Consider the following 15,350-nt stretch of genomic DNA (forward strand, 5'->3'; position numbering starts at 1 on the left):
TAATTATCATGTTTGTTACGTACACTACGAACTCTACACACACTAAATTCTGTTTCTCACTCTTTTTATCAATCTTTGGCTCCTACATGTCTCTCTGTGACCATGAAAATCTCTGTTTGTTATAACATTGTCTAGCTGAACTTTTATGGTAAGCTCCCTGTCTATTCTGGCTTCCCCTTTTATGATTAATCATCACTTTTTAACTTAAGCCCTTTTTAACCTAAATTCTCTATCTATAACAGAGGTGGTGAGATACTGACATTTAGTAAGATAGCTGGTTTCCAGTGTTTTCAATTTATGCCAATCTGTTTAAAAATGCATGCATTTTTTGACAGTGGATAATTGCTCTCCCATTGCATTAAAAATTCATGCTGACAGTGAACTTTTTGTGTCAATTTGCCCTCAAAATTTGTACCTATTTGTAATCATTTGCCAGCTCATGAGATTCTGCCTGATGAGTGGGGTTTAATTCATTCGCCTTTGGGTGGAATTGAAATAATGACTCGCTGATTGTATTTCTGACCATGCTCGTCTGCACATTAAGAATAGTGGGGATTTCAGGGCAGGAGCTGAAATGAGTCTGGTTGAAACCTCTCCGATAATTCTTGTATCAGCACTACCTTTACACAAACCAGATTAGTCTGGATTTCTGGACCATTTTTCTTGGGGATCCCATTCCTGAGTGTTCAACTGAACTTCGTCTGGTGCTTTGAAATATTAAAAATTTGACACTGTTAGCTAATTTGCTGAAATGCTGTGTTTGGCAGAAATTGAATTGTTTTAGATCAGTGTCACTTTTGTTCTCCTTTCAGTTGGGAATATCAAAGTCTCTGAGAGATACTGTGAGTAGATTAGCAGAACTTGGATGGCTTCATAACAAAATAAGGAAATATACAGATCAGAGATGCTTAGATCGTGCCTTTGGACTTGTGGGGCAGGTATGTTGAACTTATCCCATCACATTAGTATGTGAACAGAAACAATACAAGTTAGCTCAGAAAAGGGGAAGACAAAGTGAACACCATTTGTTATTGGATTCCAAGCTCTCCTTGTGCCTTTTTCAAATGCTTCTCATCTGTTGTCCCCTTACCCCCAAATTTGGCTAGAGTTGTCATAAGCTCATTGACTATCTGGTAAATTATTCATTCTTAAAGTAAATTCTTTATGAGATCCGTCTTTAATTTCTGATCCCTTCTCGTTTGATACTGGGTTTTTTTTAATATCATTTTGCCTGCTGTGATAAATTCTTGTTATAATTTATTTGCTCTTGTGACATTTAATTCTAAAGAAATTAAAATTCTTGCGTAAACTCCAAATATTGAGGTTCATCGTCATTAACATGTTCTCCATTGTTAATTATTAAGGAAAGCATATTGTGTATTTTAGCAGAAATTTATTTCAGCAGAAGTGAAATCATGGGCTATTTCAGCCTCTTTTTTCATTTGCTTCCTGCAGAGTTTTTGTGCTTCCTTGCATCAGGAGTTGAAAGAATATTACAGGTTACTTTCTGTTTTACATTCCCAGGTAAGTCATTGAAATCTTTTTGCATTTGCCTAGTTATTATTTTTGCAAAACTTCTCTGTCACCTCTGAAGCTGTTTATTTATGCATGGATACTGCATATAGTTGCACTTATTGAGTCAAAAAGCTCTTCAGCATGGAAACCAGCCTTTTAACCCAGTTTCTCCAAGCCAATCAAATTAATCCCATTTACTACATTTGCTACATGATCTTCCTGTCCATGTACCTGTCCAAATGTCTTTTTGAATATTATATTTGTGTTCAATTTTACCACTTCTATTAGATGATTCCATATAGTCATCTCCCTCTGTATGAAGAAAATGTTCTTCAGGTCCTTTTTAAATCTTTTCCTTCTCATCTTAAATGTGTCCCCTCCAGGGGAAAAGGCAATGACTATTTAACTTATTTATTTCCCTCATGATTTGTATACCTATATAAAGTCTCTACTCAGCCTCCCAAGGCTTTATGCAGCCCATACAGCCTCATCATTCAAACTTACCAGTCCCCATAACATTTTCATAAATCTTTTCTCCACACTTTCCAGCTTCATGATATCTTTCCTGTAGCTTGGTAACTAGAACTTCACGCAATACTCTGTGCGATCTCTCCAATGTCTTGTACAGTTCTAACATAACATCCCTGCTCCTGTACTCAATGTCCTGACCAATAAAAGCAAGCATGCCAAATGCCTTTATCATCACCTTGACAACCTTGTCACCACTCTCATTGAATTATGTACCTGTGCCCTGCCTCTCTCTTCTACAATTCTCACCAGCAACTATATTAAACCATACCTTAGTTTAACTTGCCAAAGAATAGCTCCTAAATATGCAGACGTGCTGGAGAAACTCAACAGGTCATGCATCATCCATAGGAAGTAAAGGGTATAAGCAAAAACAGACAAGTGTCTGAATAAAAAGGTGGGGGAGAAGGAGAGGAGGGGAGAAGGAGCACAGGATAGCCAGTAAGAAGTAATTAGTGGATACAGATTGGAGGGTCAAAGGGAGAAAAAAGCTACCCATATCCGATGTGCTGTCCTGCCCTTCTAGAAATTCAGTTCTATGCCTCTAACTATTTTTCCAGGAATTTAGGTCTTATATTTGTGCATATTGCACTGATTGTGTCAGAATGTGCTGCACAATATTTTTAAGACAGTGAGACAGTCAGCATGCCTTTGTGCAGATAGGTCGTGACTTATCAGTTTATTATAGGTGGCTGACGAGAGTAGGGCAGTGCATGGAGTTTAGTAAAACATTTACCATGGGTAGCTGATCCAGAAGGTACAGATGCATGGGATTCACAGTGATTGATAGTTGGAATATGGAAATGACTGGCTGAGGGAGGACAGAGGGTGGTGGAATGCTATTATTGTGTTTAGAAGTTTGTGGCCAGTGGTGTTCAGCAGGGATCTGTTTTTTGGGGCTGTTGTTTTTGAATGACTTGCATAAAAAAGCAGGTGGGTGGGTTAGTGAGTTTGCAGATAATGCAAAGGATGATGCAGTCGTGGACAGTGTAGAAGGCTATCAACAAATAGAACAGGATACAGATCAGTTACAGATATTGGCAGAGAAATGACATGGAATTCAATCTGGACAAGTGTGAGGTGTTGCACTTTAGGAGGTCAAATGTAAGGGGAATGTATTCACTCAGTGGCAAAACCCTTGAAAGCATTGATGTTCAAAGGATATGGGTGGGGGGGGGGGGGGTGATCCCAGACCATAGATTCTGAAAAATATCTACTCAAGTAGATTTGGTGATAAAGAAGGCATCTGAGCATCTGATAAGGTTTATAAAATCATGAGAGATTTTTCCCAGAGTAAAAATGTCACAACTAGAGGACATTTGTTTAAATTTGGGGGATTGGGGGGGTGTGGATGGTGGAGTTTAAAGAAATATGCAGGACTAATTTTTTTTTACTTAAAGTGTTGGGTGCCTGTAACCAGTCTGCCAGGAGTAAGGATAGAATCAGATAAAATGGCAATTTGGAGGCCACTTGATAGAAATATGAAAGAAGCTGAGTTTTAAGTATGAATTTGACATCATGTTTCCAACAGACATGTGGCTGAAGGATTTGTTTCTGTTATGTTTGTTCCATGTTACAGGCACAAAATAGAGGGTAGCAAGCCATGTGGAGGCAAATGAGATTGATATTGGGGTCAACACAGACATTGTTCTATTCCAATGCTGTATGGTTCTATGTTCCTGAGCTGCACCTTGTATCCTGAAGCAAATTACTCAAATTATCACCTTTGTTTCCACACTTGGCATTATTGTCCTTTATCCCTATTGCATGAACAATCAGGCATTTGAAATTGGAGTGACTTTTATTGTTGCTCAAGTGTACTTTGCAACTGATCTATTGTATTTGCTGAGCAGAAAATCAGCATTTGGATAAGCAATTCAATTTCTTAAAGTAGAGAAGGGGAGTGGTGACTCCACGTAACACAGTAACTCGTAAATATTTTATGCTTTACTTGGATAATGGGAATGGACTAAAGTTACAGTGTGCTGCAAATATGCTTGTGAGGTTTTAGGTCTTATATCATGCGTGTGAGAAGATAATGGTCAGTTTATGGCTGATAGCTAGATATTGAAAAAATTAAATTATTTTTCCATCAACATTGATTCCATGTTATCCAAATTAAATTTGTATGAACAATTATGGCTGATCTATATTTAGTAGTACATACCATCCAGTTTAAGGTCTTAAATGTTGCAGTCCATTCTATCATTGCCTCAAGTTTGTTGCTGCAATGCAGAAAGATGAAAGAAAGAAATAGATCCAACCTTGCAAGAGATCTGAATCTTTCAATCATTTGTACCTTTGGCTAGTCCTAATTTATCTAATGATTAGATAGCATACATTATAAGGTTCTTTATGATGGTAGGAGGTTATATAACAGAATATCAGCCCATAGTGCAGCTGTTTTGAGAAACTCAAAATTTGACCTGAAGAATGAAAGGGCACATTTTAATTTTTGCTTGATAGAGAATGAATGGCTAAGGTCTGTTTTAGATACAACCTTCAAATGTTAAAACATTAGAATTAGAAGGTAGATGGAAGAGTACTCTTTAATAGCCATTACAAGAATGTGATTGCAAATTGATCAGTGTTGGGAATTAAATATTCCAGGATACTTTGGGAATATGTGAGGAAAAAATGAGCAGGGATAGCACTGATAATAAATAATATGGTAAGTGCAATAAGGGAAAGGATCAGCTCAAAAAAATGTTTTAAAAATCAATTTGGTTGGAGCGAAAGATGAGTGGTAGACAATACTGTTGGAGATTTTTATAGATGATCAAATATTAGTGGTATTAGTTCAACTTTAGTGTTGTGTGGACTAAGATGCAGTGATAATTTTGTTTTGTGAGCAGTCTAGAGTGACATTTCAGACATAGTACATGTAAGATACAGCACTGAAATGTTGTACAGACCAAAGGCAACATCATTTTACTATTTTAAGTTTATTCAGGAGTTTGATCACATTAAGAAAGAAACTCTTTGAATCTGATGGTGTGTGGTCTTGAGATCATGAATCTTCTTGCTGGCAGAGATGATGGCCGGGGCAAAATTAATCTTTTAACTGTGGCTGTTTATTCAAGGCAATGAGAGTTGATGGAGGGGAGATGGGTGTGTATGATGGGTGATCTGTGTTCACAACACTCCATAGTAAAAATAAAAAAAATTATGCAATCTTCATGAAGGACTTTCAATATGCATATAAACTAGCCAAACCAAATTAGCATTCATAGTGTGGAAGACAACTAAATGAAATATACAGAAACTTTTTAAAATATTTGTATGCTGAGACGTTAGTAAAGGTAACCAGCACATAGAAGGCCCTTCTGGCCCATGAAGCCCAATTAACCTACCAATCCAGTATGTTTTGGAACAAGGTAGGAAACTGGAGCACTGGGGAAATTCCATGCAGGTTACAGGGAATTGTACAGACAATCCTGCAATCGAATCCAAGGCACTGCTGCTGTAATTATTATTGGTAGTCCTTCAGTTCAAAGAAGATATGTTGTTATGCAATTCATCTGTGGACGCAGAAGTGATTTTGCAGTCCCAGTCTGGAAGCACAGACTAGCAGTCCGTTTTTGTAATAAGTGTGGCTACTGCTTTGTGATGCTATTCACAGTTTTTAGCAGCATCTGTCTTCAAAACTGCTGTAGGCTTCCTAACACAGGGATCGCAAATGAGATCCATCAGCAGCTGCCGCAGCTTCTAGTTCTCTTGGCAGGATGTCACAGGGTTTCATTCACAGCGTCTTTTTATAGTGGTTGCGTAGATGATCTTGAGGTTTCCTTCCAGTCTTCAGTTCACTATAGAGCAGCTGGTGAGGCATACAGTGGCCATCCATTCTGATGGCGTGTCCCACTCACATCTGGGCTCTGATGATCAGGGACTCAATGATGGTGGACTTCGCGCGACCCAAGACCTGGTTGGAGAGACAGTTTTGCCAATGGATGCCAAGGATGGAATGGAGGGCGTGCATGTGGAATTTCTCCAGTTGTTTGATATGACATCGGTACAGAGTCCAGGTCCAGGAGAGAAGGGATGACCTGAGCTCTATAGACTTTCAGCTTTGTGGAGATGTGAACATTGTGTTGATTGAGCACTCTGGTATGCAGCCTCCCCAGAGCCTGGCTGGACTTTCTGATCCTGGAATCAATTTTTTTGTCCAAAGACCCATCACTTGAGATGATGTTCCCCAAGTATTTGAAGCTGTTTACAATTGTCAGCTGGGTGTCATCAACAGTGATATTTGGTTCTATGGTGTTGGTGTTTGGCACAGACTGATGGAGTACTTCAGTCTTGTTCAGGTTGATGGTCAGGCCAAAGAGCATAACAATGTCTGAGAATTTGTTCAATATTAACTGTAGATCACTATCTGTATACACCAAGAGTCCACAGTCATCAGCAAAATTGTTTTCTTGAATGACTGTGAAGAGGCACTTCATGTGTGCATTTAAGCGGCGAAGGTCAAAGAGAGAGCTGTCCAGTCGTAACCTGATGTACACTCCCTCCTCCAGAACTTGGACAGTACATGACAACATGGAAGTGAAGAACAGATTGAACAAGACTGTTGCTAGTACACAGCCCTGCTTCACCCTATTAAAAATGACAAATGCAGCTGATCTATCACCACTGCAGAGGACCTGTTCTATTATTCTGTCGTGGAGCAGCTGAATCATTTTTACGAATTCCTTGGGTATCCGTAACATCTCAGGATGATCCACAGATCCTCCCTGCTTTTGTCAGGTTAATGAAGACAGAGTAAAGAGGTTTGTTCTGCTTGATGCACTTCTCCTGAACTTGTCTCATGGCAAATATCATGTCCACTGTACTCCGTTCTGGCTGAAAGCCGCCCTGCACCTCTGGGAGATTCCTTTCCAGGAGAGTGACAAGTCTGTTCAGGAGGATGCTGGTGAAAATCTTGCCTGCGATGGACACCAGTGAGATACCCCTGATGTTTCTGCAGTTTGATTTGCTTCCCTTTTTTTATAGAGAGGTATGATGAGGGCATCATGGAAGTTGATCCAGATGTCTTCCAGGTTGTCTTGGAATGGCTGTAATGCCTTTGGGTTTAGAGCTTTGTAGATCTTGGCAGGAATACCATCCTGTCCTCCTGCTTTGAATTCATCTGCAAGGTCGCTTTATTGATCTCATCAGTAGAGGGCAACAGGTGTAGGTCATCCAGGACTGGCTTCTGAGGGATGTGCTGTAAGACATCAGGATCAACTGTGGCCAGCCTATTGAGTAGGTTGGAAAAGTATTCAGCCCAATGGTTTTTCAGTCCTTCCTGGTCTTTGATCAGGCTCGACCCTTCAGATGACAGCAAAGGGTTTAGAAGGACCGTAAACTGACTTTATGGCATTGAAAAACTCTCTGGTAGAATGCATGTCTGCACAGCGTTCCACCTGCTCAGCCTTTCTCTGCCACGACTTGTCCCTCATTCTCTCAGTTCTGTCTGTACTTCGGACTGCAGATGTTTAAATTTGATTTTCTTTGAGATAGATGATGGGTCATTTTGCCGGTCTGCATAGGCCTGTTCTTGGCCTATGCCAATGTAATAGCATTACGCAAAACGCCACGCTAATAGTGCTACCCATTTTTGATCCATTTTGGAGCGGGAAAGATTTAATTGATGAATTGATAATTGAGAAGCATTTAGAAAATTCTGATTGGTCACAATGTAATAGAATTTTGAATCAAGTTTTAAGTCTTTGCGAGATTCGGGACTTAAGGCTAAATGGAGTGAAGCTTAAAGGCTTGATGTCCGAGTTGGCAATGGGATTGGGAAACTACTTAAAACAAATAACAAAGAACAAGCATTGCATGATATTTAAACATTACACTAATTCTTTACTTAGTTAAAATTTCTTCTCCTTAGAAGCACAAAAATCCAACCGGAAACATGGTTTAGCAATTAGGAGTTCAGGTTACATTAAATGAAAAGGGCCTTTGATTTTATCTAAAAGAACCAATAATCCCAAGGATTGAGAAAATTGTACAATTCATCAAGGAAGTGGAAAGTAGAATAAGAATTTTGGACAGTACAAGCAAAGCAAGTGGTGCTGTTGTCTTGCAGCTTCAGCACCCTTGATTGATTGAACTCAGCTTCAGTGCTTACGTAATTTGTACATTTGTTCCTAATGAAATTCATTTGTGTTTTCTTTCAAATCTCAACTCATAGATACAAGTAGAAGATGACCAAGGGGTGAACGTTGGACTGGAAAGCAGCCTGACGTTGCGACGGCTGCTCATCTGGACCTATGATCCCAAGATTAGACTCAAGACACTTGCAGCCCTTGTTGATCATTGTCAAGGTATCCAGGTTGATGCTCGACCTGCAGAGTTAATCTCCCATGGGTTGTTTTTTGCTCCAGATTCCAGCATTTACATTCTATTGTCTCAAGAATAGTACCCAGCCCACTCAATTTTTCCACATCTGACAGACCCTGCAAATTAACCCCCTGTACGTTCCATTACATACCTCTTCAAGAGTTTGAGTCACATGTTGTTCTCATTTGTCAAATCAGAATGATAATCTATGCTAAGAAGAAATATAATTGTACCAAGACGCATTTATTCTGACATCAAATTCCTTTGCAGTAAAGATTCTTGCCATTTTCCCCCCTTTAGCATGCTCCTACTGCATATTAGCTTTGTGACTTTGATACAAGGAAAATCTTGTCTCCAAATGTGTACATACACAATCCTTGTCTCTACCCTGCAGCTCAGTGACTGGCGTGGGTCTGGAGTGGAAGGATATCAGTTGAGTAGTTTCCCTATGTATGCTATAAATTAGCTCGACTCTTGCAGGAGGATTGTTGAGGGTGAGGTGCAGCAATGTGATGGGAAAGCTTTATTTTAAATAAAAAAGCCTTTCAGACTCCCTTGTGGCTTAACAGCTGTATGTGCTGACGCTGATTCTGTGTCAAGGGCATTTTCACAGCAGGAATTAATGAGTCAAAAATCAGGAAAGGAATAATCATAACAGAACTATACAAGACCGAAACAGACCTCTGGCCATTTTGTTCATGCTGACCAAGGTGTCTACCTGAGCTCATCCTATTTGCCTGCATTTGGCCCAAACCATTCTATATCTTTCCTGTCGTTGAACCTGTCCAAATGTCTTTTAAATGTTCTCATTGAACTTGCTTTAACTGTCCCCTGGCAGTTCTTTGCATCTCCCCATCACTCTCCATGGAATAACTTGACCCTCCGGTCCCCTTTTAAAGCTTTTCCTTCTCACCTTAAACTTATGCTCTCAAGTTTCAGATTGCCTTACCCTGTGACTATCCATCTTAACTATCCTACTTGCAATTTTAAAAACCTTTATATCACCCCTTAGCCTCTTTCGTTCCAGGGAAAACTTCTCTCCTCAAATATCAAACCCACCAGTATCAGCACAGGATGTGTATCAGATCAATATTTCAGAGAAGATTTTTGGGCACTGAAAGAAGGGTAGAAAAAAAAAAGCATCGAATTGACTGAGCTTGAGGAACAAGGGCTGTCCTGGGATTGTTTATTCTGGAAAAAATGATCAGAAGGTGTATTGTTTCTGGGTTTAACAGTTTTTGAGAATGGCTGAGAAGTGTTTGAAAATTTAATAACATATTAAAAATAGTTCAGAGGACCACTACAAGGCTCTAACAAATAAAAAAAAACTGAAATACAATACGCTCCAAACATATAATATGAAAAAGCCCATAATGCGGTCAAAACAAAAATACTGTGAATTGGGAGAGAGTGCCCACAAAGTCCTTTCTGTGGCAGTTGAGGACAGGACAGGCCTCAAGTTCGATCAATACAGTACAATGGGAATGGCAAGATTATCCATAAACCAAAAGAGATTAATGATCTTCATGGAATTCCATGAGAGTTTATATAAATCAGAATGGACAGGGAGGTCCAATTAAAACCAGTGAGTTCCTGTTTAAATTAGAGTTACCACATTTATACCCAGAAGAACAGGAAGGTCTAGTTCTTCCCTTCATGGAAGTGAGAGGGAAAGCATTGAATTCACTGCAGACTAACAAGTCTCCAAGGGAGGAAGGGTTTCCACCTCAGTTTTATAAGGATTTATTGATGCCTCTCTATATGGAGGTGGTAGACCAGGCAATGTAAACCCATCCTCTCCAGAATATTTTTCGATAGCAATCATTACGATGATCCTTAAAAAAGACAAATACCTGCTAACGCCATCTTCTTTTAGTCCCATTTCATTGTTAAACACAGACTATAAGATACTGACCAAAGCCCTAGCAAATAGATTGGAGAAACATCTGCCGAAACTAATAAATAAAGACTAGGCGGGCTTTGTACAAAAAAGCCAGACAGTGGATAGCATTGGCAGACTGTTGAGCAAACCAGAATCAAGAGAGGTTTAGCTGTGGGCCTGGATATGGAAAAGGCATTTGACAGACTGGAGTGGGATTTCTTAATCAAAGAGCTGGAAAAGTTGGGATTAGAGCTAACTTTTAAAAAAATTGGGTAAGGGTGCTGGACCATGTGCCCAAGGCTAAATTTATGACGAGCGGACAAACTTCACCAGCTTTCCCACTGACAAGATCAAGTAGACAAGGCTGCCTGCTATCTCCTGCCCTATTCATATGGAGCCATTAGCCAAAGCCATTCGCCTGGATCCAGACCAAGGGTTTTAGTGTAGGCAAGGAAGAACATAAAAATTGATTTATTTGCCAATGACATACTGATATGTCTGACAGACCCAGCAAACTCGTTGTCCAAGCTGCACTCTACTCTGGAGCATTATGAAGAGATCTCCAGTTATAAGGTCAATTGGAACAAGAGCAAAATTATGCCACTTACTAAGGGGATTACAGTCAATACCAAGAAAACAGTTATTTAAAGTGGCCAAAAATAGGATTAAATATCTATGAGTCAGAATAGACAATAACTTGAATAATTTAACTTGAAGAGATGGACATCCCTGCCCATAACTTTAGTGGGAAAGGTCAACTGTGTTAAAATAAATGTGTTACAGAGACTTTAGTACCTTTTCCAGACACTGCCCGTGGCATTGGTCCCGGGGATTCTTCCAAAATTTGCTCTCACAAATAAGAACATTTTTATGGAACAGAAAGGTAACCAGGGTCTCTCTGGAAAAATTGACCTGGGATTTCAGTCTGAGTGGATTACGAACGCCAGACTTCAAGAAATATTATTGGGCAGCCCTGTTGAGTCTGGGCGGATTACGAACACCAGACTTTCAAGAAGTATTATTGGGCAACCCTGTCAAGAAGCATTACCTCACTTTTTGAAGGGGAAGCTGAACCATCCTGGGCACAATTGATCTGCATGAGGTACGTGAGAAGGTACAGAGGTAATGGAACGCTACCTTCAGATAAGGTCTTTCCTGCAGGACATATTAGGTCCAACTATGGCCTTATCAACATGACATAGAGGCCATGATTTGAAGGGGGAACACACGGAAGTTCATCTCGGCAATATATCTCATGCTCCAAGCGGAAGGACCTAAACCAGACCATCATAAATCGAGGCAGAGGTGGGAGTTGGACCGAAGAATAACAATTGATGAGCGGTGCTGGTCCGACTTATGTCAGATCAGTATGACTGCAATCATTAATGCACAGTAAAGGCTGGTATAATATACCTTTCTACACCAGCTGTATCCTGATGCCGCAAAAATTGAACAGATCTAAACCAGAATTGTCTCACCAGTGGCATTGAGACAAGAACCTTTGTGCATGGAACCTCGACATGTACCAAGGTGAGACCCTTCTGGGTGGAACTAGGCCAAGCCAAGTCATAGAAAAAAAAATCATAGGTAAAGAATTCCCACAGGACCCAGAGTTGATCCTGTTGGGAAACATAATGGACATAACCTGTCCAAATTTCAAATCCAATTCGTATCGATCGCATTGGCAGTGGCCAGGAAGTGCCCAGATTCCTGAGCATTATTCATTACAATACAGAAATGCGAAGTTGTGTTCCCCTGGAAATTTGGCATCTATACTTAAATTCCATAGGAGCACAATTATAGTGTGGACCATCGTGCCTCGCCGTCCTATCCCTCAATGGGCGGGGGTGGGTTCCATCCCATCCCAACCAGGAAAAGTCAAGAGAAGAAAACAGCCTGAGCACTGGCCGCTGTGTCGTGACAAACCCAAAAATTGAACAGATCTAAACCAGAATTGTCTTTCTTGTGAGTGTCTTGATTGTGTGTAACTGTGGCTAGTTATGTGTTCAGTTTTAAATGTGGGGTTTGGGGAGGAAGGGAGATGAAAAGAGCTTAAACTCTCCAGGAAACTATAAAATGGATAATTGTAAATTTTTGTCAATGCTGATACTTTTAACATTAACACTGATAATGTTGATAACTGTTTAGGTGTAAGTTTGGAAAATTCAAAAAAAGATTTTAAAATTAGAATATTTTAGTTTCCAATGGGCTGGAGAGAGTGAACTACAAGTGACGTGAACCTCCAGGAGGAGACAAAATGTCGAGGTTAGATTGGCCTTTGTTAATCATATACAGAATGAAGTGAGAGCAGAAATTCTGGGTGATTAGAATGTTGATTAAAGGGGAAAAAGATGAATGATGGCATCAGAACAAAGGAAATATTGCCCCTTGAACTATCTCAACCAGTGAGATCAGGGTAATCTGATCTTGAGCTTGCGCCCGTTTTTTTGCCCATTCCAATGACCCTTGATTTTCCATTATCTAAAAATTTCAGCCTTGTATATTCATTGAGTTAGCTGCCACTGGTGTCTGGAGCAGAGAATGCTTCTGAGAGAAAAAAATGTTATTCATCCCATCTTTCTATTTCTCTGAGCAAAGCATTTAACTTTGTGTTTCCCATCTTACACAGAAAAAAGACACAGAACTGCAACCACATAGGAGGCCACTTGGTCCGTTGAACCTATTAAGAGCAATGTAGTTACTTTCACTTTCTTGCCCTTTGCCCATCGCCCTCCAAATTCTTTTTTGGAAAGTCGTCCACCTCAATTGAGTCGGCTACATTTCAATCTCCCTCTATAATTAAATCTATTACTAACCAAAGCAATACATTTCAGATCTTAATCATGCACTTCATTTAATTTAAAAAAAAGTTCCCTTATCTCACTTTTCCAATCACTATTATTGGATTTCTCCTGGTTTTACTCTTTTTCTGAATGGGAACACTTTCACCCTGTGTACTCTCTGCCATTATTAATCTTAAGACCACCTAGCAGTCTTTGTTTGAAGGAAAATGATCTTATTTTCTCTAGTTCACATGCATAACAAAAATCTCTCATCCTTGGAGCCATGCTGAAAAATCTCTTCTGCAGCCTTCATTTTTTCTAAGGTGTGGCACCCCAACTGAATGCAGTATTTCAATTGAACTCAAACCAATGTTATGAAATTTGATTGAGGTTTCCTTGCTGTTGTACTCTGTCCTACTATTTAAAATTGAGGTGTCCATTTGCTTTTTTAGTTACATTTGCAAATTGTTTTTCTACTTTCTATATACAAGACACATACCAACTCAGATACCTCTATTCCTGTATACATTTATTTGTACCTTATCAGATTTTACCTGCTTTCATAATCTTTCTACCTTGATTGTGGATTCTTGTCTTCTATCTGCAACTTTCTTTGTATTGTCAGTGATTTGGCTGGTCCTGATGGAATGCATCCCAGGGTACTGTAAAAATTAGGTACAGAAAAAAAAGTTATGATGGATACATTTGTGGGATTTTTTTTCCCAAAATTCTCTGTACTTTGATCAGGTCCCGGTGAATTGAAAGACAGCAAATGTCACACCACTATTTAAGAAAGAATGTAGACACAAGCCAGGTAATGATATTCCATTAGCTTAACATCTGTTGTCAAGAAAACGCTTAAAGTGATCATTGGAAATAACGAGACATCTAGATAAAAGTGGTTCCATTAGGCTGATGCAGCAGAGATTCATGAAACAAAGGTCATGTTTGACAAATTTACTGGAGTTCTTTAACTATCTCGTGAGTGCAGTGGATAGAGGAGAATAAGTGAATGTTGTGTACTAGATTTCCAGAGGGCACTAGCATGGGTGGAGGATTGATTATGCCCGATTGATTATCGGGCACACAAAACTCAAAACGGTCAACCAGTTTACCTATCTCGGCTGCACCATTTCATCAGATGCAAGGATCGACAATGAGATAGACAACAGACTCGCCAAGGCAAATAGCGCCTTTGGAAGACTACACAAAAGAGTCTGGAAAAACAACCAACTGAAAAACCTCACAAAGATAAGCGTATACAGAGCCGTTGTCATACCCACACTCCTGTTCGGCTCCGAATCATGGGTCCTCTACCGGCACCACCTACGGCTCCTAGAACGCTTCCACCAGCGTTGTCTCCGCTCCATCCTCAACATCCATTGGAGCGCTTTCATCCCTAACGTCGAAGTACTCGAGATGGCAGAGGTCGCCAGCATCGAGTCCACGCTGCTGAAGATCCAGCTGCGCTGGATGGGTCACGTCTCCAGATTGGAGGACCATCGCCTTCCCAAGATCGTGTTATATGGCGAGCTCTCCACTGGCCACCGTGACAGAGGTGCACCAAAGAAAAGGTACAAGGACTGCCTAAAGAAATCTCTTGGTGCCTGCCACATTGACCACCGCCAGTTGGCTGATAATGCCTCAAACCGTGCATCTTGGCGCCTCACAGTTTGGCGGGCGGCAACCTCCTTTGAAGAAGACCGCAGAGCCCACCTCACTGACAAAAGGCAAAGGAGGAAAAACCCAACACCCAACCCCAACCCACCAATCTTCCCCTGCAACCGCTGCAACCGTGTCTGCCTGTCCCGCATCGGACTTGTCAGCCACAAACGAGCCTGCAGCTGACGTGGACTTTTTACCCCCTCCATAAATCTTCGTCCGCGAAGCCAAGCCAAAGAAGAGAACAATTACAGCTTGCTGTTGCGAAGAGGGATTTGGGAGTGCTTATGCACTTATCATGAAAGGTTGGTTTGCAAGTGTAACAGATAATCAAGAAGGCAAATGGGATGTTGGCCTTCAATGCTGCAGGGATTGAATTTCAAGATTAGGAAGGTTCTGCCGCACCTGGAGAACTGTGTGTAGTTCTGGTCGCCTTGTTTGATGAAGGATAGACTGGCTTTGAAAGCAGGGCAGAGTGATTCCAGAGGGTTGGTTTTGAAGAGAGATTAAGGAACATGGGACTTTATTCACTGAAACTTGGAAGAATAAGATGGGATCTTATAGAAACATGAAATTGGGAAGGATAAGACAGAAGCAAGAAAGTTGTTTCAACTGGTAGGTTTGATGAACTCAGGAACGTAATCTCAAAA

General features: G+C 40.3%; 1 protein-coding gene across 4 annotated transcripts in view; it reads left to right on the forward strand.

The window, feature by feature from the left end:
* The window catches only part of tubgcp3 (tubulin gamma complex component 3), a 153,759-nt gene that overhangs the window by 64,500 nt on the left and 73,909 nt on the right, over positions 1-15,350 (forward strand). For all 4 annotated transcript variants that reach the window (XM_069890395.1, XM_069890391.1, XM_069890392.1 and 1 more), the window contains 3 exons: positions 813-938; positions 1,456-1,524; positions 8,225-8,357. In XM_069890395.1, the coding sequence (XP_069746496.1) occupies positions 813-938; positions 1,456-1,524; positions 8,225-8,357 (328 nt within the window). The remainder of the gene's footprint in view (positions 1-812; positions 939-1,455; positions 1,525-8,224; positions 8,358-15,350) is intronic.

Source organism: Narcine bancroftii, chromosome 7 (genome assembly GCF_036971445.1).
Source record: "Narcine bancroftii isolate sNarBan1 chromosome 7, sNarBan1.hap1, whole genome shotgun sequence".
In the NCBI taxonomy this organism is placed as follows: Eukaryota; Metazoa; Chordata; class Chondrichthyes; order Torpediniformes; family Narcinidae; genus Narcine; species Narcine bancroftii.